Source organism: Tachysurus fulvidraco, chromosome 13 (assembly GCF_022655615.1).
Source record: "Tachysurus fulvidraco isolate hzauxx_2018 chromosome 13, HZAU_PFXX_2.0, whole genome shotgun sequence".
Classification (NCBI taxonomy): Eukaryota; Metazoa; Chordata; class Actinopteri; order Siluriformes; family Bagridae; genus Tachysurus; species Tachysurus fulvidraco.
In genome coordinates, this window is record NC_062530.1 from 29,314,718 (window position 1) to 29,338,976 (window position 24,259).

Consider the following 24,259-nt stretch of genomic DNA (forward strand, 5'->3'; position numbering starts at 1 on the left):
GTTTAGAGCTGGGTCATTTTTTTATTTATATACCTTTAAAGGATCAGCTTAAAGCTCTTTTGGAAAATGAACCTATTAAAAATGATTACACTGAGCAAAACAGAGATGGAATAACAGATATATCTGATGGAAAGTTGTACAAATATCTGAAATCAGTTAGCAATTCTTTCCTTTCCCTGTCATTCAATTGTGACGGAGTGCCTGTGTTCCAGTCATCTAAATTTAGCATCTGGCCCTTACTATGCTCTGTTAATGAAATACCCCCAGAAGGAAGAGGAAAAAATGTCATACTATGTGCCTTATGGTTTGGGTCATCTAAACCACTAATGCCTAGCTTCCTCAAACCCTTTGTGGAGGAATGCAAAAGTCTTGGGCAAACAGGTCTTCAGTGGCAGGATCCGGTAGATCACACAATCAAAACAGCAAAGGTCTATGCATTATGTTCCATATGTGATGCTGTTGCACGACCTTTACTGCAAAATTTCAAACAGTTCAATGGAGAGTATGGATGTGGGTACTGTCTTCATCCAGGTGTTCAAGTGAGAAAAGGCAATGGGACTGCGAGTGTATCCTTGTTTGGAGGAGATGCCAGACCTCAGAGATCATGACACAACTGTGCAAATAGGTGAGATTGCCAAAAATAATGAACAGTGTGTTTTGTGCATTAAAGGGCCATCTCCGATTGAGGACTTGCCCAATTTTGACCTGATCAATGGCATGGTCCCTGATTACATGCATTGTGTGTTGCTGGGGGTTTGCCGGCAAATATCCACTTTATGGTTTGATTCCAAAAGCTACAGTAAACCATGGTATATTGGTTTGAACACTGCAAGAGTGGATGGCAATTTATTAGCAATTAAGCCTCCAAGCATTTTTTCCCGGATTCCACGGTCTATTACTGAGCGTAGGTTTTGGAAAGCTCATGAATGGCAAAACTGGCTTTTATATTACAGTTTGCCAGTTCTTAAAGGAATTCTTCCAAGCAAGTACCTTTGCCACTGGGCTTTACTTGTGGAGGGTGTGAGCATTTTGCTAGGTTCAAATATTAGTCAACAGGATATTGACCATGCTCATGATGCTCTTGACATCTATGTTAAATCAGTTCAGATTTTGTATGGCGAAGATCAGATGACCTACAATATGCATTCGCTCCTGCATTTGACTAAGAGTGTTGAGAATCTGGGTCCTCTCTGGGCCCAGTCTGCTTTCATGTTTGAGAGCTATAATGGCTACTTGCTCAAGCAAGTCAAAAGCAGTAATGCAGTGCCTCAGCAGCTTTGCAAAAGAGTTGCATGGTCTCGTGCATTGCCACGTATTGCTAAGGCCTGCTTGTCTAATGATGTCTCACCTGAAATTAAATCATTTTACACAGAAATGACCTCCAGTAAACATCATGTAAGTAACTATGCTAGATATGACAGGGTGACTGCACTTGGAGTGCCAAAGATTAGGCCAGTGTCTGAAAATGATATGAATGCATTGCATGCATTGCTAGACATACCTAGAACATCTATTGGCAAGTACTATAACAGAGTAGTTGTCAATGGAGAGGTCATTCACAGCCAAACATACACAAAGACAAAGAAAAGAAACAACTCCGTTGTGATATTGAAAGATGGCAGTGTTTTCAAGATTTCATACTTTCTCTGTGTCAGTGATGACCAACATCACCTTTATGCAGTTGGCAAAATCGGAAAGAAGCTGGTTAGAGGATGTACTGTCAAAATATCACTGAACTTTATCAGGACTGTTCATTTTCCTACAGGATTTGAAAGAGCAGTTGACAGCAATGACATTGTGAGACCATGTGTTTTCATTAATTGTGATCAGTCCGGGCCTGTTGTTTGTGAACAAATCAGAACATATTACTGTAAATAAACAAAGGTGAGTTAAATTTGTTTCTAGACAGATTTAAAATGTTGAAAACTGAGAGGTTGAACATTGGCTGGAATATATTTGACATAACTTTGTACGTTAAGACTAGAAATAGTGAAATTGTGATGTAGGGTTTGAAAGGAAAACAATGTTGATGCATGAAATATGCATTGTATTTTGTAGAATATGCTTTAATAAATAATTTTGTATTATTGTAAAATTGTGCTTGTCTGTGTAGTTTAAATGATTTGTTTTATGTAAAGTTGAAAGTCTATACAGTATATTGTTATTTCCCTACAGAACTCTCTCTGTATGTCAGACAACATTCTTGCAAGAATAAAAACTCAAAAAGACAATTCTCTGTTCTCGTGTGTGTGTGTGTGTGTGTGTGTGTGTGTGTGTGTGTGTGTGTGTGTGTGTGTGTGTGTGTGTGTGTGTGTGTGTGTGTGTGTATGCGCACGTGTGTGTGTGAAAATTGATTTTCACTTCAGCCTCACCTTAAATCTAGGGATTTCCATAACAAGCATAATTAGTAAACTGCACTGTTTTATACATGTCTTAAGAGATATGGTGGACATTCATATTAAATTAGCATTATTTCCCTATGTTTTTACAGCATGAAAATACATAAGGCTTTAGTTGTATATAGGACATATATGATTGAAAGTACATTAATATTATGCAATTTGTATATGTGTTTTTGCAGCATATATGTTCCTTACAATATTCTGTTGGAACAGATAAGAATCATGGATGTTTTTAGTAAAACTGCTCCATATGGGATGGCCTGGGGGAAGAAACTCCTCCTAAGTCTCTCGGTTTTTGCCAGATGGCAGCAAAGTGAAAAGATGGTTATTGGGGTGGATTGAGTCCTTGATTATTTTAGCAGCTCTGTTTTTGCAGTGTTTGAGGTAGATGTCCTGCAGAGAAGGGAGAGCAGACCCTGTGATGCTCTCAGCTAAGCGCACAACTCTCTGCAGGGCTTTGCGGTCTTGACTGGAGCTGTTCCCATACCACACTGAGATACACTGAGACAGTACACTTTCTATACCCCCTGAATAGAAAGTTTTCAGGATTGCTTTCTATACCCTGTGGTGGAGAGTTCCTGCCTCAAGTGGAGGAGTTTAAGTATCTTGGGGTCCTGTTCACGAGTGAGGGAACGATGGAGCGGGAGATCGACAGGCGGATCGGTGTATCTTCTGCAGTGATGCGGTCGATATACCGATCTGTTGTGGTGAAGAAAGAGGTGAGCCGCAAGGCGAAGCTCTCTATTTACCAGTCGATCTACGTTCCTACCCTCACCTATGGTCATGAGCTTTGGGTCATGACCGAAAGGACAAGATCCCGGACACAGGCGGCCGAAATGAGTTTCCTCCACAGGGTGGCTGGGCGCTCCCTTAGAGATAGGGTGAGGAGCTCGGTCACTCGGGAGGAGCTCAGAGTAGAGCCGCTGCTCCTCCACATAGAGAGGAGTCAGCTGAGGTGGCTCGGGCATCTGTTTCGGATGCCTCCTGGACGCCCCCCTGGGGAGGTGTTCCGGGCATGTCCAACCGGGAGGAGGCCCCGGGGAAGACCTAGGACACGCTGGAGGGACTATGTCTCTCGGCTGGCCTGGGAACGCCTCGGTATTCCAGTGGAAGAGCTGGAGGAAGTGTCTGGGGAGAGGGAAGTCTGGGCATCCCTGCTTAGACTGCTGCCCCCGCGACCCGGCCCCGGATAAGCGGTAGAAAATGGATGGATGGATGGATGGATGGATGGATACCCCCTGAATAGAAAGTTTTCAGGATTGCTGGTGAGACTAAAGTTTTTGGGTGATCAGATGACATCTGCTGGGCAAAATAGATATTACAGGGGTAAAAATTCACAAATGAAAGGCTGATCATACAAAGGCTGATCATTGTAGAATTTTTGATTTATAAGCATTCAAGTCAATTTGACCTGGAGAACAACAGGTGTTATTATTTGCTGACATTAAAAATGATCAAAATGGTTTCAGAACAATCTCCTGGCTTTGTAATATACCAGCCTGTAATAATTCATCAACTTTTGTGCCTCTATAGTGCACATAATTCAAAAATATTTTTTAACAAAACAATGAGGCATTTCTGTATATAAATGAGGTTTATTATAACAAATATTACAAAAATTCATGCAAAATATATATGTTTATATATTTGTACTCAGGGCTCTCAAGATTTGAAGACAGGCAAGGGTGACATCTCCAACGAAATGAGTGACTGTCACTCTCAATGCGTGACACTTGAGTGCACTGCATACTGTATATATGTCAATATGTTGGAAACAAGTTAGACTATAAACGTTAAAAAAAATGGCTAGCATATATACAGTACTTTGTTTTTTAAAAGTGGTCAAAACAGACAAGGTCACCTTGACTCAGTGCTCCTAAATTGCATAGAAAAGCATGGAAAGACAACAGGAAGGTTAAGAAAGAAATTCCAGAATTTCCAGTGTTCACTTTCTATTGGAACCAGTTTGCTCCTTTCCATCAGCTTGGTGTCTGTTAGTAGTGTCTATGGCTGTGAAGTGTAACAGATCATTATTTTATTTCATAAATATATTGATATGATCAGTATTTTAGTTTGGGTTAGACTTTTAGTTTATGTTTAGTTGATGTTTGTGAGTTGTGCGGTTTACCGTATTTTCCGCACTATAAGGCGCACCTAAAAGCCTTAAATTTTCTCAAAAATCAGCCGTGTGCCTGATAATCCGGTGCGCCTTATGTGTGCACTGAGTTCCAAAAATCTGTAAAAAATGTTGTTGTGCGACTTTGGTAAGCGTTCCGCTTGATTGACTGTCGGACCATTTCCCGCTGATACGGGGACATAATATGTACACTACGTACGCTGGCAGCGATAAACCAATCAGAACATCACGTAATACGTACAGTACATACGCTTACCTGCAAAACACCATTTGTTTGTCTAAGCACCACCAAAAATGGCACCAGTGAAGAGGAAAATAGTGAACATATGTGAATGGATTGTGGATGCCTGGGCTAAGGTATCTGCTTTAACTGTTGTCCGAGCTTTCGCGAAAGTCAGCATCATAGCTGAACAGCCACCTGGCAACGAGACTGACTCCGACAATGATGAGAGGGAACCCGGCATGTTTGATGGCGAAATTGCCCAGCTGTTCAATTCAGACACAGAAGATGAAGACTTTGATGGATTTGAGGGAGACGATAAAATTACAAGATTAAAAAATAATGTGTGTGTATTGTTAAATAGTAGAATAAAGATCAACAAAACTCACTGTTTTGCTTCCGTTACCTTTTTTTTGTAAACCGTATGTTTTAGCATGTGCCTTATAATACGGTGCACCTTATGTATGGATTAAGTACAGAAATAGATCCCGTAATTGAGACTGCGCCTTATAATCTAGTGCACCATATAGTGCGGAAAATACGGTAATTGTTTTTCTGCAGTATGGTATAATCCATGTACCCTGTACACTTGTACTACATAATGAACTCCTGACTGAATCCCTTATCTGTACAGCTGAAGGTCCTCCTTTATTTTTGGTCTTATTTATATTTGGGGATTACAGTGTAGTTTTGTATTAGTAGGATTCAAGTGTCACGGTCTGCTGAGGCGTCTTCTGTCCTTCACTTTTGAGTTAGTTTGAATTGTTGTCATTATCTAGTATCTTTCTGTGTTTTGGATGTTTGAGTGCTTTTTGTGTCCCTTTTCTTGTAGTTTTGGTGAATTACTTGTGTTTGTGTCGTGGACTTCTGTACTGTTCTCTGGTGTTACATGAACTGTCTGAAGTCTCTGGGATTCTGATGTCAGTGTCTTTACTACAGCTGTCCTGGTCCACACTGCTTTGTCCCCGGTGTGTGTCTTTTATTTCTTCATCTCTTGGTTCCGTCTTTACTGTAGAGGTGTCAGGTTCCGAAGTCGGCTGTTTATTAGACGTACGACCAGTAAACCAACTCAATGGTTTTTGATACCATGCTTTCCTGTCATACCTGTAATAATAATACAGATGTAAGTGGGTTTATCATTTAGTCACTATCTTTATCATTTAAGACATTTGTGGGAAGCTGTTGTGATTTTAATTCTGTGTAAAGGATGTAAATATTAAGTAAATGTAAATAATCAAAAGCTCCAACACTGTAATGTGTATTATTGCTCTTTCACTGGAGCTCTATCTGTTTTCTCTTTAATTATCAGAACAATCAAATATTTTAAATATACCACATTTACTGTAACTACATAAACACTCCACTTAATATGGTAGAAATGTAGAATAAATAGGAATAAACAAATCGATCCTTTTCCTTTCAGTGAGTGAGTTAGGAGCATGTTGGACTAGAGGAACCTGTCCTACTGAAATGACAATAAAACTACAGGTATTTCTGAGAAGAACAGTAACAGATCAGTTCAATGTCGATCAGATCAGAGCTACAGAGTTAGATATTAGCATAAAGTGATGAATTATAGTTTTCTTTAGTTCTGATACTGAATACTAAAGTTTATCTCTGTGCTTCTGTCAGTAAGATTTTTATTGTTCCATGCTGCTGATTTGTCCAGGTCCATTACTCTGACATGACACTCTTACACTTACATTATAATCTACATAAAATACACATTCAGTAATGTGTGTGATAACTTTACTTACATTAACTGTCCTCCTGAACTCTCCAGTATCTCAGAGAGCAGCTTTACTGTTGAATCTGTTAGTTTATTCTCTCTCAGATCGAGCTCTTTCAGATAAGAAGAGTTTGACCTCAGAGCTTCAGTCAGAGCAGCAGCATCTCCATCTGTTATGCTGCACTTCTTTAACCTGCTCACAGGGAGATAATGATGTAGGTGTGAACATTAAGAACCAGGTTCATGAACTCATAGTTAATGTAACACAAACACCGACATTAAATTAAAATAGAGATTATGTTTTGTTAGTGTGTATCAGGAAAGATCTGATTCACAGAAAACAAAGATTGTGATTTCAGTTCAGTGTGTTTCATCACTGAGTTACTCACCGCAGTTTCTCCAGTTTACACTCGTGTATCTTCAGTAGATCACAGAGCTTCTTCACTCCTGAGTCTCCCAGTTCACACTGACTCAGATCCAGCTCTCTGATGTGTGATGGATTTGTACAGAGAGCTGAAGCCACATCAGCACAGGATGATTCACCTTTTACACTGTGACGTAGTCTGCAGAGAGAGAAATGGGATTTAGTCCATTATTATAGAAAACAAATAGGAGTTAAAATGTTCATACATTTTTAAATTTCTGATGTCCTTTAATTTAGGTGCTTTCTCATGTAAACAAGGACGTGTTGTCTATTGCCCCCAGAAACACACACGCACACACGCACACACTCACACACACACACGCTGAAGTTTGAAAACTTATTCGTACATTATAACAAACACAACAGAGCTGCTGTAAGTGTAAAGAATGTAATATTAAAGTAAATGACGTAACTGAACATAATAACCTCATTTAAAGCTTTTAAATATAACAATTATTGTTTTTAAAGAAGATTTTCCTTCCTAAACTTAGTTAAGTGATGACTGAAGTATTGATTGAACATAATAATGTTAGACATGTTACACAGATGTTTATAGCTGTTTATTATATCTGTTATGAATGCTAATTGAGGGTTATTATTAGAAAACATCTGTATAATTAAAGTACAGTTGTCTTTAATGTACAGTTCATGGCAGGACAACATACACACACTTTCACATTCATTCACACAATTTATCCTAGTCAGTCCCCCCACGAGCAGGCAGCCTTGTTCTGGGTTATTAAAAAGCTTGGTGTGTTTCATCACTGAGTTACTCACATCAGTTTCTCCAGTTTACACTCGTGTATCTTCAGTAGATCACAGAGCTTCTTCACTCCTGAGTCTCCCAGTTCACACCATCTCAGATCCAGCTCTCTGATGTGTGATGGATTTGTACAGAGAGCTGAAGCCACATCAGCACAGGATGATTCACCTTTTACACTGTTCCATAGTCTGCAGAGAGAGAAATGGGATTTAGTCCATTATTATAGAAAACAAATGAGAGTTAAAATGTTGATACATTTTTAAAATTCTGATGTTCTTTAATTTAGGTGTTATCTCATGTACACAAGGAGGTGTTGTCTATTGCCTCCAGTAAACACACACACATTTACACAATTTAACTTTCACTTAGAGGGATGTATTGTTACTAGTAGCTCGACAGTAAAAGACCTGGGTGTTATACTAGACAGCAACCTGTCTTTTGAAAATCATATCGCCCATACTACCAAAACAGCCTTCTTCCACCTTAGAAATAAAGCAAAGCTGAGAAACATCCTGTCTGTATCTGATGCTGAGAAGCTAGTTCATGCCTTCATGACCTCTAGACTGGACTACTGTAATGCATTACTAGGTGGTTGTCCTGCATCTTTAATAAATAGGCTACAGTTAGACCAAAATGCAGCTGCCAGAGTTCTCACTAGGACAAGAAAGTATGACCATATAACCCCAATTGTATCATCTCTGATTTGTATCATTTGTATCATCTCTGATTTGTATCATTGATTACAAACTGCTGCTACTTACGTACAAGGCTTTTATTGGTTTAGCTCCCATGTATCTAACTAGCCTTCTAACACGTTACAATCCTTCATGCTTTCTGAGATCACAAAACTCAGGTCTTCTGGTAGTTCCAAGTCTACTAAAGGTGGTAGAGCACTTTCTTATTTAGCTCCCAAACATTGTCGTAACCCCGGTTCTCTGAAACATTGAGTGGAGAGATCCACCTATGGGAAGGGCATCCGTTCCTGACCTCTACAGAAGCATCCAATTGCACCAAGTCTGGCTTGACAGACAGGAGCGCATGCCAAAGGCTGGTAAGGTAACGCCCCTTACCCGAGTGCATAATGCACCTGCACGTGCTGCCTTTCCTCAGTGTACATATTCGCTTCTCGTGCAGCAAGCGGCGCAAACTTGGTGGATCTCTCTACTCGATGTTTCAGAGAACCGGGGTTACGACAGTAACCTAATGTTCTCTTTCATCATCTCGTGTTCGAGATCCACCTATGGGAGATATAGACAACTCCCCGGTTGCCCAATACACTCACAGCGAGGCCCTGTAAGCCAAAAAGGTGGTGCTCGGCACGTCACAAAGCAGCAGACATAACATACTGCACGGGGCAAAAAGCTCAGCCAAAGGGAAACACAGCATGCGGCAACATGCATGTTAAAACCTCACTGACGTCCATCAATCTGGCAGCCTGCAGGAAAAGAACATGTAAATAAACATGTAAATGGACCAACTCGAGCGTACGGCGGGGAGACGACTATATGCCTGAAAACATGCACAGCCAGGCCGGGCGGACAGGGCTGACAAGAGTGCATGTGGCTACGAAGAGCCCACACTCAAGACCGCATGAGCCATGGTGGTACGAGTAACATCAAGCCGGTAGTGCCTGACAAAGGTGTGCGGAGAGGACCAGCTCGCCACAGCACAAATGTCCTGCAAGGGAACTCCCCCAAATGGAGCCCACGAAGCAGCCAAGCCTCTAGTGGAGTGAGCCCTGAGGCTATCTGGAGGCTGCATGCCCCTAGACTCATACGCTAAGGAGATAGCTTCTACAATCCAGCGAGAGAGGCGTTGCTTAGAGATGGGTTTTCCCGTGTTCGGCGGGGCCCAAGAGATGAAGAGCTGATCGCTCCCCCGAAAAGAGTTCGTCCTGTCCACGTACGCCCGTAGGGCACGCACAGGGCACAAAGCATTCTAACTTCTGGTCCTCCGCAGAGGAAAAAGGAGGAGGGTGTAAAGCAGAGAGCTCAATCACACCACCAGTGAAGGCTGGAAAGCACTTTGGCATGAAGGCCGGGTTAGGCTTAAGCCAAACCCTATCCCCGCTGAGCGAGAATTGGGTGCACGAGGAATGAACCGAGAGCGCATGCAAATCACTGACACGTTTGGCGGAAGCCAAAGCCAGGAGCAGCACCGTCTTGAAGGACAGTAACCTGAGGGAGATATCACACTCCTGGTGACCGGCAGGAAGCGGCGTGCGCCCCTCATAAATCTACGGATAAGGGGGTGTTGCCCCACTGTAGCGTCGCCGAAACCGGCGTGACATGCAGCGATAGCCGCCAAATAGACCTTAATCGTCGAAAAAGACCTGCCACGATCGATAAGGCCCTGTAAAAAACCCAGAATATCAGTGACCACGGCTCAGCATACAGAAGAGGAATTATCTCCGCTAGCCAGGGTGCCTTGGGCCACCTGGGAGCTATGAGGATCAGAGGTAAACCCTGCACCCTGGGTCGGGGATATCAGGCAGAGCGGAGGGAAAGCATAGAGCAGCGCGCTGGGCCATGGATGAGCCAGAGCGTTCACGCCAAGGGGGGCGTCCTCATCCCGAAGCGAGAAGAACATAGGACAGTGGGTGTTTCCGCGCGAGGTGAAGAGATCGACGGCAGCCTGGCTGAACCTCTCCCAGAGCAGTCCCACTATCTGGGGGTGGAGCCTCCACTCCCCGTACAGAGGGTTCCCCCTCGACAGAAGGTCTGCACCCTGTTCAAAAGGCCCGGGACGTGAGTCTACCGTAACGACAGAAAATGCCGTGTGCTCCACACCAACAGCTTGTGAGCCAGAGCGTAAAGCCTGGAGGAGCGCATGCCGCCTTGAAGGTTGATATATGCTACAGCTGTTGTATTGTCACAACATACCAGCACATGATGTCCCCGCAGGTGGGGTGAGAAATGTATCAGAACTTTCCACACAGTGAGGAGGTCCAAGTAATTTATATGTGAGATCGCCCACACACCGTTCACTGATCTGCCCTCGTGAGTGGCTCCCCACCCTGTCAAGGAGGCATCTGTCGTGACCACTTTCCGCATCATGACCACCCTGAGAGGGGTCCCATGTGCGTAAAACTCCGCAGCTCTCCAGTGGCGCAGCACAGCCATGCACGCGCGTGTCACCGAGACAAAGCGGCAAAGATCGCGCAACGGGCAGAGATGAAGGGACAAAATCCACTTCATGAAAGCCCTCATTCTCAGAACACCTAAAGGCAAGACATGGACAGCCGAAGCCATAAGACCCTGTAATCTGAGACATGTGCGATACTGTATCCGCGCCCCTTCCCTGAACCGCGATAGACAGTTCATGAATGAAGAGACGCGTTCCCGCGCTAGGCATTGTGACGGAATTCAGCTCCAGACCCAAGAATATGACTTCCTGAGCGGGAGTGAAATTGCTCTTTAACACATTGACTCTGAAACCGAGCGCAGCGATGTGTGAGAGCACACGGGCAGTGATCTGAATCACATTCTCTCTCGAATCGGCTATAATAAGCCAATCATCTATGTAAGTCAGGATCCTGAGACCCGCTATTCTCAGCGGTGCAAGCCCCGCCTCCACATACAGACAGAACGTCCGCGGACTCAGCGCGAGTCCGAACGGAAGGACTGTGAATTCGTAACATACACCTTGGTAGGCGAAACGAAGGAATTTTGTGTGTAGAGGATAGATGCTTATGTGGAAAAAAGCATCGCTCAGATCAATCGAGCAAAACCAATCATTCCGCTATAACGTATGAGAGAGCCGTGTGTTAACATTCTGAAGTTGTATTTCCGTAAATGTTTGTTCAACATTCTGAGATCCAGAATAGGACGGAGAGATCCGTCCTTCTTCGGGACCAGGAAATAACGAGAATAAAACCCCTGATCGCTTAGATGCGCAGGTAAAACTCGAATCGCTTCCTTCTCGAGAAGAGATGAGATCTCGTCTGTCAGAATGTGGGCGGAGCCCTGGTCTGTGTGGGACCAGACCACTCCGTTGAACCGCGGGGGTGATTGGACAAACTGAAGTCTGTAACCCCTCTTGACTGTGTGAATCACCCAATCGGGGGCTGAGACAGACAGCCAGGCTGTCACTGGACTCCCAAGCTTCCCTACACGGGGGGGGCGGTTCTACCAATTTAAGGGAGTTTTTCCTTGCCACTGCTGCCTGAGTCACCTCAGACTTGCTCACTGGGGATTAATAAATAAATACATACATACATACATACACACTGTGAACTATATATATCTTAATTTTTTACTATATTAATTCTTTTTTCTCATGTTTACCTTCTGTTCTATGTTTATGTTCTGTAAAGCTGCTTTGAGACAAAGCCCATTGTAAAAAGCGCTATACAAATAAACTTGAATTGAATTGAACATTTGTCCCCCATTCCTGCCTGCTCTATGACACTCTGCCTGTTTCCTGTTATTGTTTCCTGCCTGATGTGCATTGCTCTGTTCCTGATACTGGATTAATGGACTGTTTATTACTCTGTTCTCTGTATGTCCTTTATTATGACATTTAGTTAGAAATAATGTGTTTTATATGTAATGCACATATTATTTGAGTGTTTTAATAAATTATATGTACTAATAAATATTCTGAAAGTATTTATTAATAAATTATTTCTGTATGATTATGACACAAACCCCACAGTAGAATTTCCTGTACTGCTAAAATAAGATTTTTGGAAACTGACTGATATTTTTAAAAGGTTTAGTTTAATTATAAAGACATTATTACTCACTTTAGTGTCTGCAGTTTACATTTAGGATTCTTCAGGAAATCACACAGATTTCTCAGTCCAGACTCTCCTGGTTTATTACAGTTCAGATTCAGATCTCTCAGGTGTGAAGGGTTTAAAACCAGAGCAGAAAACACACCTGAGCAATCATCATCTATTATACTGCCTTCTTTATACAACCTGGAGGGAGAGAGAGACATAGACAGAGAAAGAGAGAGAGAGAGAGAGAGAGAGAGAGAGAGAGAGAGAGAGAGAGAGAGAGAGAGAAGGTGGTTAGTCTCTGTCACTATTACACCCAATGTTCCACTTCCTGTCCACCAGAACTGTATAAATCAGTTGTCTGGACCCCTGGGACAGAGAAAGTTCAGGTCAGGGCTGTTAGTTTTTAATCAGTTGTGTAGAGGACCAATAAATCCAACCACCAGGAAAGGAAGAATCCTGCTGCTCCTTAATGACTTTTGTGAAACAAAAGATTTTGTGTCATTATGTTTAAACTTCATGCATGTCCCAAACCTCCTTCTGGGCAGGTCTTTGGCTGTACCACGTTCATACACGATGCCCTGGACGTATGTGAGGTGGTGTATAAAGTTTGTGTTCAGAATTTTCCTGCCTGTAACTCAGCAGAACTGAATGTGAATTACTGTAAGTTATTATTGTACAGGTTTACAACTCACAGCAGCTCAGGAACATTATATAGTAAATATTTGTTCTTCCTGAAGCTAATGCCTTTGTTGTCATTTTGATAAAGATGAGTGCTGTAGACATTTAGTGAATATCTACTAAACTGGGTTGTAAGAAATGGGATATTTAAGTCTGTACTTTAAGTAAAATTGTGTTTTCCTCAAAGAGGCAGAACATAAAGTGAGTGCAGTTCACTGTGTCAGAGGTTTTCATATCAGTACAGACACAGTTAGCATGGCTACAGTCACTCCTGACTAAACAAGAGCAACTGAGTGAAAACAGAGATCTGTGTGTTTATAACTGTTTCTTACGTAAGTTTCTGCAGTCTGTAATGTGGATCCTGCAGCAGAGCTGAAAGCTGCTTCACTTTGATGTTCTTTGGTGTTTTGGTGCTCAGATCCAGCTCCGTGTGCAGTAAGGGGTTCTTACTGAACATGTCTGTAAGACACGTGTAGGCTTCCTCTGCATCAGGACTTTTTAATAACCTGTAGAGGTTTGAAGAAAGTTATTTTTAACAGAAATTATATTTGTTTAATATGATATTTGTATATATCATCATTGCTTATAGAATCACCTCAGTGTCAGGTTATAAACTTTGTTGTCAGTAAGACGTTTCACTCCTGAAGCTCCAGGGTCGTTCCCTCTGAGATCCAGCTCTCTCAGGTGTGATGATGAATTCTGTCTCAGAGCTTCAGCCAGAAAAGTGTATCCTTCCTCTGTTATACTGCAGTCTGAAAGTCTACACAAAATTACACCAATTGTATTATTTTTATGTAGGAAAGGTCTGTAAGTCTCTGTAAAAACCAGGAGTATAAATGTGGCAGTGTTCAGTGTATAAATTAACTGTATTTACTGTTGTTGTTCTCTTTGGGAACATGTTCTGAATTACACATTTGTGATGTCTGAATTTTTCTGAACTAATAAAGAGACATTATAAAGTCAGTACTGATAACTGGACCATACCAGTAAATATAAATGATTTAAAATATATATTTCTCTATTCAGTCTGACACGTCCTCTCAAATTCACTCTGCTTTAATAAAAATAAATATAAAGTGCAGATGAAAAATCTCAGAGCTCATAAAGTTTTTCCCCATTTTGGTAGGTTTTAGCTTCACCTTAACATTATTAACTTAGCTCCACATTATTTTTCCTTTAACTGCTAATTCACAAGTGTTTTTGTTTCTGTTACAGACATTTAATGTTGTAGAAAGTCCCCAAAACAGGTAAGTTCCTGTTCTTACTCACATTATAGCAGCTAAAAAAAAGTTTTTCTTAATTGAAGTTAATAAATAAGAAATGCAGCTTACACTAAGAAAGTCTTTGTTGTGGAGACTTTAATGTCTTAAAGTTATTCATACTGGAGACTCCTGTAAATGTACTGGGATTCACAGATGATTATATGAAATTATATAGGAGACTGTCTGTCATTTATATTCTTACCCCTTTTCCCTCCTGTGGGGGCATTAGGGACATTTGTCCATGTTATTTCTAAATAACTAAATTTGTTCACAGATTAGCTTCATTTTATTAGCATGATTTGCATGTGGGTAATAAGATGATTGCAACACTTTGACACAAAATATTGTGTATTTCACGTCTCTATCATCTGGATTATAAATGAAGTGTGTATTAGACGTTACCTCAGAGTCTCCAGTTTACAGTGTTTGTTCTTCAGTTCCTCAGAGAGCAGCTTCACTCCTGAATCCTGAATTCTGTTCTTACTCAGATTCAGCTCCTTCAGGGTGGAGTGTTCTGATCTGAGAGCTGTGAGCAGAGCTGAACATCCTTTCTCTGTCAGATTACACTCACTGAGTCTGAAAACACAATAAATCACAGGGTTTTTCTTTAACACTTCTGTATGCAGAGGAGCGTCTTTTCTCCTCAAACTACTCATTACTACTGAAAAAGACTGAAAACTAGATGAATGATTGATCACCTAAAGACAAACCATTCAACATTAACATCACTAACTGAAGTTTACAGATTACTAAGTTCAGTTTCTTGGTATAATTGGTAAATCACACACCTGACTCTGATAATAAAAATAACTGTTTTGCACAGTACAAGACCTTATGTACTAGACCTTGATGGCTTTTTATATCAGGGCTGCCAACTTTGGCTCCAAGTCTGCCATCTTGATTGTCATTAGAGATGACATTAACTACTAGACATGTCCAGATATTTGTCATCTGGAAATGCTTTTGTACTGTTTTTTTATGATAAAGTTATGTAAAATAACTGCTCATTGATGCAAAACAAACAACTCTGCTAATGCTAACTTAATTCTATATAAACTATATAACAGACCTATTAGTTACTAGCCTAAAGTGGACGGAGACACGGAGTGCCCTGTAACTCACTGACCTGCCTGCGTTCACAATTCACATGGTAAATGGGAGATGGGAGGGAGAACGGCTGACTGCACAGTTTATGGGGTGTGGCATGAGAATATGGGGGTGTGGCGTGAGAATATGGGGGTGTGGTGTGAGAATATGGGGGTGTGGCATGAGAATATGGGGGTGTGGCATGAGAATATGGGGGTGTAGTGTGAGAATATGGGGGTGTGACGTGAGAATATGGGGGTGTGGCGTGAGAATATGGGGGTGTGGCGTGAGAATATGGGAGTGTGGTGTGAGAGCCTGAGAATTGGGTCAATTGCGTGAATCTCATGCTGAAGGCGTGAGAGTTGGCAGCCTTGGAAATTTATATAAAAATATTTTGATGCTTCACTGTGACTGTTTATTAAATGTAGACTTAGTAATGATTTCAGCTTTTACTTCACCTCAGTATTGTGAGTGCAGACTGTGGATTCTTCAGTCCAGCAGAAAGCTGAGTGACTCCTGAATCCTGCAGACTGTTGTTACTCAGGTCCAGTTCTCTCAGATGGGAATATTCAGATCTGAGAACTTCAGCTAGAGTTGAACTGCTTCCATCAGTTATAGAACATCTGTTAAGCCTGATGAAATCAGAGGAACAATAAACGTACAAATTCAACACAATAAGTGTCTATATACCAAAATTCACCCACAACACAGTTTACATTTTACCTCAATGTCTCCAGTTTACAGTGTTGATGTTTCAGTCCAGCAGAAAGCTGAGTGACTCCTGAATCCTGCAGACTGTTTTCACTCAGGTCCAGTTCTCTCACACTACAGGACTGGAGTTTCAGGGCGCTGGCTAAAGCTGAACAGCTCTCCACAGTCAGATTACATTTATTCAGCCTAAATATGAAACATCATGTTATCAGAGCTACAAACTCAGTCTTCATTCTGTAGACATGATGGAAGTCATTGTATTATCATGTGGACCAAAGTAAGTCTTCTGGGTTCATTTGGATCATTAGAGGTCATTAGTGGTTATTTATGACAGAATATATTTTTTTTACCTCTTTTAATTGACTTTAAATTTTGTTTTAAGATTTAACTGAAAATGTCGAACATGTTGATCATTTCTACTTCTGTTTAATAACTTAACACTTTTCAGTAAAACAGGACCTCTGGGATTCCTCTGTTATACTGCAGTCTGGAAGTCTGTGAGAACAAATGTCTATTATTATTTATTCATGAAAGAGATCTAAATCTAACATATTCTGTTTGGTAGGATTTAGTTTAAAATGCTTTTGCTTGGTGGTTTGAATGGATATGTCAGTTACGCGAGGTAAAAAAAACGGACCCAGGTGTCTCTATAAGACCTATATATGAGGTTCCTCTGGAGAAAGACAGGATAAATTCTGTTGTTTCATCAATTATAGAAAACTAAAATGTAATTAAAATACATTAGTGAATACTTGGTGTTTACATAATGGCAGGTCTCATTAAAACATGTTATTAATAAAACTCAGCTGATAGAGAAACATATATAAGAAAACTTACTTAATTATCTGAAATTTACAGTGAGAGTCTTCCATCAGAGCAGAGAGCTGCTTCACTCCTGAGTCTCCTGGTTCATTCCTGCTCAGATCCAGCTCTTTTAGGAGTAAAGGGTTTGTACCTATAGTGGAATTTAGCCAAGTACAGGCCTCCTGTGCAGCAGAGCTCTTCAACAACCTGCAGAAAGTCATTTTTATTTGGTGTTTACAGTATAATTAGACCATATTAATGAAAACAGTATGGCTGCTTTTACTTGTGTCATGATTTTAATAAATGAATGTAAATCTTAAATTATAAACTTAATCTTTTTTCCACAAAGAAACTAAGAAGGTTATTAGGTTATAGAATTCATTTATATTTAATATTGAATTAATTGTATTTGTTTATAGAAGAATCACCTCAGTGTGTACAGTTTACAGTCTGGATCCTGTAGTAAATCAGTGAGCAGCTTCACTCCTGATGCTCCAGGGTCGTTCCCTCTGAGATCCAGCTCTATCAGGTGAGATGATTTCAGAGCTTCAGACAGAGCAGTGTATCCTTCCTCTGTTATACTGCAGTCTGAAAGTCTAAAGAGAGACCATTGTGTGGTATTAATGATACTCTGATGTCTGATAAAGACTTAACATTGTATTATTTTAAGCATCTATACAATACGTAATGCCAAGAAGATTTAAGACATATATGTTCTACATGTAGCCTGCGTTTGTATTCTACATGTAAAGTCACAAGCTCTTATGTACATGTTAAAGAGCAGAAGCAGAAGCTCACCTCAGTATCTGCAGGTTACAGGACTGATGTTGCAGCAGTACACAAAGCTTCTGCACTCCAGAGTTTCCTAATTTATTCTCACTCAGATCCATCTCTCTTATGTGTGCAGGATTTAAATAAAGAGATGAAGACAAATCTGAACAGCCTTCTTCTGTAATACTACAGACCTTTAGCCTAAAGATAACCAGAAACAGTGGAAAGAAGATCTTCACTTTAAGGAACATTTTATTCTGATGATCACATGACAATGAGTTTATATGAATTATACAGTGATTATAGTTAAGAAAAAAGTATAATTTTATATTTTAAAAGTAATAGTTAAGTCTATAAACATTTAAGTGACATACGTAAGTGTCTCAGTTCTGCAGTGTGAATCCTTCAGTAGAACAGAGAGCTGCTTCACTCCTGAGTCTCCTTTTATTTTCCCACTCAGATCCAGTTCTCTCAGCAGTAAGGGGTTTGTACCCAGAACCTCAGTCAGAGAATCACAGACCTTCACTGCATCAGGACTTTTTAACAGCCTGTAGTCAGGAAACAGAAACAGATTAAATTATTAACAGTTTCATCCTTTATTTTACCTCCAGCCTCCTGAATCCTCCATTAGATGTCAGTCTCTGCAGAAACCTTCAGTATCAGATCATTTTAACTACTGATCTAAAAAATGAGTGATTCTTAATTAAATGTAAAAGGTTTTGGTTTAAACTGAATATATTATTAAGAGGTGTAGTGAGGTGAGACAGCAGGTATGTTTTCTGTTACTGGAATATTACCTTGATATTTTACTGGTAGAGACACAATTGTACTGGGACACGTCTGACTTATTTAGTGTCAACTGTCCAAAATCCACAATTAGTTCTATTGATATTTTAATATGTGAACTTTCACAACCACAAACAGGAGATCAGGCAGTAAGTCACAGATAGATACAGACAGAATGTCACCATTTGTCTTCTGTATGAGTTTTAACTCTTTATAGTCAGTTATAAAAACTATAAAATAACATTTTCCTGCTACATTGTGAGGTCTATAACTGTAACAGTACTAATGTGTTCAATAAAAACCAGATTCTTTCTTTGACTTCTGTAAGTGACACAGAATGCTCTTGCCTTCTATAATTGTGTCTGTTTGTCAGTGAGAATTCATATGAACATTTATTTCCCCAACAAGGAGAATTTTAGAACAGATGATAAAAGCTAAGTAGAGAAATTCATTAAACCAGGCAAAAAGTTTTGTTTGACAAAACAAGGAGCCTTTTCTAAGATGGTAAATGTCTACTAGATGTTAGACGGGGACTTTGTGGATTTGTGTGATGATCAGGGGGCCACAGACATTTGACCATGTATTGTATCTTGCTGACCTCAGTGTGTTCAGTTTACAGTCTGGATCCTGTAGTAAATCAGTGAGCAGCTTCACTCCTGATGCTCCAGGGTCGTTCCCTCTGAGATCCAGCTCTATCAGGTGAGATGATTTCAGAGCTTCAGACAGAGCGATGTATCCTTCCTCTGTTATACTGCAGTCTGAAAGTCTATACAAAATAGGAAATATACAGTCAACATCTAAGGAAGCAAATACTGAATTAAGAAGCTGTTTAGCGAACTGCAAAAATGGCATTCATTAAATTATAACATTATATTTAAACCAATCAAGAAATAATAATATATTTTTATATAGTGATGATTAGAAGATAAGAACAAAGCATCCGGAGGAATGTAATCATAAATATTTGACCTAATTTTCTCACTATGCAAAAACATAGCACAACTGATATATATATATATATATATATATATATATATATATATATATATATATATATATATATATATATATATATATATATATTCCTCTGTTATACTGCAGTCTGAAAGTCTGTGAGTCTATTATTATTTATTCATGACAGAGATCTAAATCTAACATATTCTGTTTGGTAGGATTTAGCTTAAAATGCTTTTGCTTGGTGGTTTGAATGGATATGTCAGTTACGCGAGGTAAAAAAAACGGACCCAACTGCAGGATAGCTAAAATAAACAGGGATTTTTTTAACAAAACAAAACACGAAACAGGACAAAGACAAAACCAGACATGAAGACAATAGGATTCCGCGCTGCACAAGGCAACACGGCTCTACTAAATAGTACTAATAATCATGACACATGAGGGACAGTTGTGCAGAGGCTGGGAGGAAAAGACAATGGAGGGGCAGACACGTGAAAACAGAACATAAACAAAAGGCACATGGCCAAAGTCTGGGCTGAGTCCTGACAGGATATCAGAATCAGAATTAAAAGGTAACTGTAATGTTTTCTTTAAAGGTTTGTGGTCTTTGTAGTTTCTAGCCACCTGATCATAAACCTAAAATTATTTTCCAAATCAATCCTCATATTAACACGTCCAGTTTAATCAATTAATAAAAGGGCACTATTACTATTTTTCTGGTGTCAGGTCAACCCCGTCAATGAACTCAGTTTCCCAGAATGCACTGTGGCCTGCAGTCATGGCAGTTTAGACAATACATCCCAGAACCCATTACCCCTAACCTGTTCACAATCACCAGACTTCTGCTCACACTCTTCTGTTCTATCACATCTCACATTGTGATGATGTAATGCTCAGTTTGTGTTACACCTGGAATTACCAAGCCTTTTGTTTCTGTTAGTTGTTAGATGTCTGGTGTCTGACTCCTGGTATTTCCCTGTATGCTGCTTACTGATTCTAACTTGAAACCTGAACTTGAATAATAAAGATGAACTGACCTCAGTGTCTCCAGTTTACAGTTTGGACTCTTCAGTCCAGCACAAAGCTGCTTCACTCCTGAGTCCCCCAGAGGATTACTGCTCAGATCCACCTCAGTCAGCTTGGAGGATTCTGAGCTGAGAACTGTGTGTAAAGCAGAGCAGCTTCTGTCTGTCAGGTTACACTCACTGAGCCTGAAAGGAGAAAATATCAGTGAGTAAAATGTATCTTACTCTAGCTGTATTGAGCATGACTTTGTTCCAAACTGCTGGACTGTTAAAGCAACAAAGAGGAATCAAGTCCATAATAATGTCCATAGTTTTGGAATATAATGTACACGCATGTGATGTTCTGCTGTCTACAAATTTTTAAAACCTTAATTTGCTGGTAAAATATACAAACATAGTTTATTTTAATACCTCGGTTTATATTTATAATGTTTAATGCCATTTGATCAACATTTCTTGGCATCAGTGTGATCCTGAATGTATCCTGCAGCTGAATAGAGAAACAGGTTTTACTTACAGAACTTTTGTGGCTTCCTGGACAACTGGTAACAGTCTCTTAAAGCATTCGTCTGATCTTATGAACTTCTGTAGCTCAAACACTTCCAGATCCTCCTCTGATGTCAGCAACACAAAGACCAGAGCAGACCACTGAGCAGGTGAGAGTTCAGCTTCAGAGAGACGACCTGAGCTCATGTAAATTTGGATCTCTTTCACCAGTGAATCATCATTTAACTCATTCAGACAGTAGAACAGATTGATTGATCTCTCTGGAGATGGGTTTTGTTCAAACTTTAACTTGATGTACTCAACTATGTCCTTTTGGCAGTCTGAGCTGCTTCCTGTGTTTGTCAGTAGACCTCGAATGAGCTTCTGATTAGACTCCACTGAGAGGCCCAGAAGGAAGCGGAGGAAAAGGTCCAAGTGTCCGTTGTCACTCTGTAAGGCCTGGTCCACTGCACCCTTGAGGAAGTCAGACATTTCTGATTTGTTGAAAAGACCAGACAGATCAGTGACTTGTTCTTTTATTTGTTTTCTGTCAGTGAAGCAGATAAACGCATATAATGCAGCCAAGAACTCCTGAACACTCAGATGCACAAAGCTGAACATCTTCCCCAGGTGGAGTCCAGACTCTGTTCTGAAGATTTGAGTACACACTCCTGAGTACACTGCAACTTCTCTGACATCAATGCCACATTCTCTCAGATCTTCATCATAAAACATAATGTTTCCTTTATCCAGCTGGTGGAAAGCCAGTTTTCCCAAAGCCATGATACTCTCTCTGCTCTTCTGTGGATCAGGGTCATATTTCAGATTGTACTTTTGGTCCTTGTGTTTGATCTGAATGATCAGGAAGTGTGTGAACATCTGAGCCAGAGTCTTGGGGATCTCTCCACTTTCTGCTTCACTCAACATTTTCTCTAGAACTGTGGCTGAGATCCAGCAGAAGACTGGGATGTGGCACATGATGTAGAGGCTTCTTGAAGACTTCATGTGTCTGATGATTTTATTGGCCAGGCTCTGATCACTGATCCTCTTCCTAAAGTACTCCTCTTTCTGAGGATCATTGAACCCTCGTACCTCTGTTACCTGGTTTACACACTCAGGAGGGATCTGATTGGCTGCTCCTGGTCGAGTGGTTATCCAAAGGAGAGCAGAAGGAAGCAGATTCCCCTTGATGAGGTTCGTCAGCAGCACATCCACAGAGGCTGACTCTGTCACATCACACAACATCTCATTGTTCTGGAAATTTAGAGGAAGTCGACACTCATCCAGACCATCAAAGATGAACAAAAGTTTGTGGACATTGCTGTCGATTACTTCCAAGTCCTTAATCATGGGGAAAAACTGATGAATAAGGCTCATCAGACTGAATTGTTCCTGCTTTATCAGATTCAGCTCTCTAAAGGGAAGTGGAAACAGGAAGAGGACGTCCTGATTTGCGTTTCCTTCAGCCCAGTCCAGAATGAACTTCTGCACAGAGACTGTTTTTCCAATTCCAGCTACTCCTTTTGTCAGCACAGTTCTGATGGACTTGTCTTTAAAGAGCTCATTACATTTGATGGGTGTCTCCTCTGTTGCTGATCTCCTGGACGCTGTCTCAATCTGTCTTACCTCATGTTCATTATTGACGTCTCCACTCCAACTCTCTGTGACGTAGAGCTCTGTGAAGATCTGATTCAGAAGTGTTGATGTCCCATGCTGTGAGATTCCTTCATTAATTCTTTTACATTTACTCAGAAGTCCAGATTTGAGATTTCTCTGATACACAGAGGCCATCTCTATCAAACAGACAAATGTTATAATGATTATTTTAATGTAAACAATATACTTAATGTGAAACTCGATTTTGGTCAAAAATGGTATTATATTCCTAATAAATACATCAATAAGACGTAATAGACCCAGAACACTAGGATTAACCCTGGGTCATGTGTTTGTTGTAAAACTGTATTCATTAGGATAATAATCAGTAGGATAATATGGCCCAGTGGCCCAGTGTGTTTCCATTCATGTGATAAAATGTAATAATAAGAAGCTCTTACTGATCTGCAGTGTGTGAGCGAGATCTTTCTGCTTCATGTTCTTCAGGATGTGCAGTGTGATCTTCAGCACATTCTCTCTAACACAGTGCAGATCCTCTTCCTCTGCCCCAGAGCATGCTGGGTAATCAGCACTAAGTATCTTCTTGAACCTGTTCAGCTCATTCTTCAACAGTGTGATGAATTTGTGCTCCAGCTCCTAATTTAACACACATTTAACACAATAAGTAAAAAATTAAATGCTACATAATCTGTTGTATGATTTTTATATCACAGAATTCTGATTGGTCAGAAGATGTGAACTGGATTAATTTTACATTCTAAAGGGTTTCTATAGTAACAGCTTATTTACAGGGACTCATATGGGAAACGCTCCTCATGTATAGATCAAAAATGTGTGTAATCATTAATATGGTGACGTTTTCTTTAGAGAGACTTTATTTCATATCGATGTCTCCAGTGTGAGCACTTTGTAAGTCAGAGGTAAAGGTGACATTAAATCAGACTGAAATGCACTTTTGTCTGATTAAAATAATGTTGCTGTAACACAGCACACACAACACACACCTTGAATATGGACTCCATCCGAGTTGTAGAGATGATTTTTGGATTCTTTTTTGAGGTTCTGTGGAAAAAACAAACATTTAATATATATTAAAAGATAAATATACTGTATATGTACCTGTGAGAATAATTGTATAAAACAATCTGTTCTGATAATGTTAGAGACTTTCTGTATAGAGCACATTGTTCTTTCTCTCACACACACATTCTCCCCCACACCCACACATAAACATTCCTTCTCTATCTTACACATACCTTAGTTTAACCCCCTCCCCACCATAGTGGGACCCCCTGCTTTGCACCTATCGCACTTGCAAGCAGGTGTAAGAAACATGATACTTTGGCTGGGAGGTTCCTACATTGAGATAATGGCCAAGGCTGCTTTTGTGGACACTAGCATTAAGCTCTACACACACACATTACACCATCCTTCTTGTACGACTATATATTCCTGCTTTTCCTAATAAACTTTGGAACTTCTCTTTGAAAGATTGACTTGTGTGTGTTTCATTGAGACTTCCCCAAGGCCTTGTGGAGAACAGAAACCGAGCAGAGGAAAGAGAGGCTGAATTGTAGGTTATCCTGCCCAGGCGGCAGATGAAAAGAGGGTTAACCTGTCCAAGCGATAGATGAGAATTCCTTACAGTACCTTATAATCTGTGAGGGGAATATTT

At 40.4% G+C, this 24,259-nt stretch overlaps 1 protein-coding gene across 3 annotated transcripts in view; it reads right to left on the reverse strand.

Moving 5' to 3' along the window:
• Positions 1-24,259, reverse strand: part of LOC113653191 (NACHT, LRR and PYD domains-containing protein 12-like) — a 155,041-nt gene that overhangs the window by 125,548 nt on the left and 5,234 nt on the right. The window contains exons 6-24 of one of the 3 annotated variants that reach the window (XM_047822099.1): positions 23,589-23,646; positions 23,025-23,220; positions 20,999-22,760; positions 20,494-20,667; positions 19,098-19,265; positions 18,088-18,261; positions 17,741-17,914; positions 17,371-17,538; positions 16,976-17,149; positions 16,151-16,324; positions 15,886-16,059; positions 14,744-14,917; positions 13,675-13,839; positions 13,412-13,585; positions 12,423-12,599; positions 7,690-7,863; positions 6,878-7,051; positions 6,517-6,681; positions 5,179-5,863 (exon numbers count right to left, since the gene is read on the reverse strand). In XM_047822099.1, the coding sequence (XP_047678055.1) occupies positions 5,602-5,863; positions 6,517-6,681; positions 6,878-7,051; positions 7,690-7,863; positions 12,423-12,599; positions 13,412-13,585; positions 13,675-13,839; positions 14,744-14,917; positions 15,886-16,059; positions 16,151-16,324; positions 16,976-17,149; positions 17,371-17,538; positions 17,741-17,914; positions 18,088-18,261; positions 19,098-19,265; positions 20,494-20,667; positions 20,999-22,760; positions 23,025-23,220; positions 23,589-23,646 (4,861 nt within the window). In that variant the 3' untranslated portion in view covers positions 5,179-5,601. Of the gene's footprint in view, positions 1-5,178; positions 5,864-6,516; positions 6,682-6,877; positions 7,052-7,689; positions 7,864-12,422; positions 12,600-13,411; positions 13,586-13,674; positions 13,840-14,743; positions 14,918-15,885; positions 16,060-16,150; positions 16,325-16,975; positions 17,150-17,370; positions 17,539-17,740; positions 17,915-18,087; positions 18,262-19,097; positions 19,266-20,493; positions 20,668-20,998; positions 22,761-23,024; positions 23,221-23,588; positions 23,647-24,259 lie in introns of those variants that run through there. The other 2 variants (XM_047822100.1, XM_047822098.1) reach the window with 2 other exon arrangements.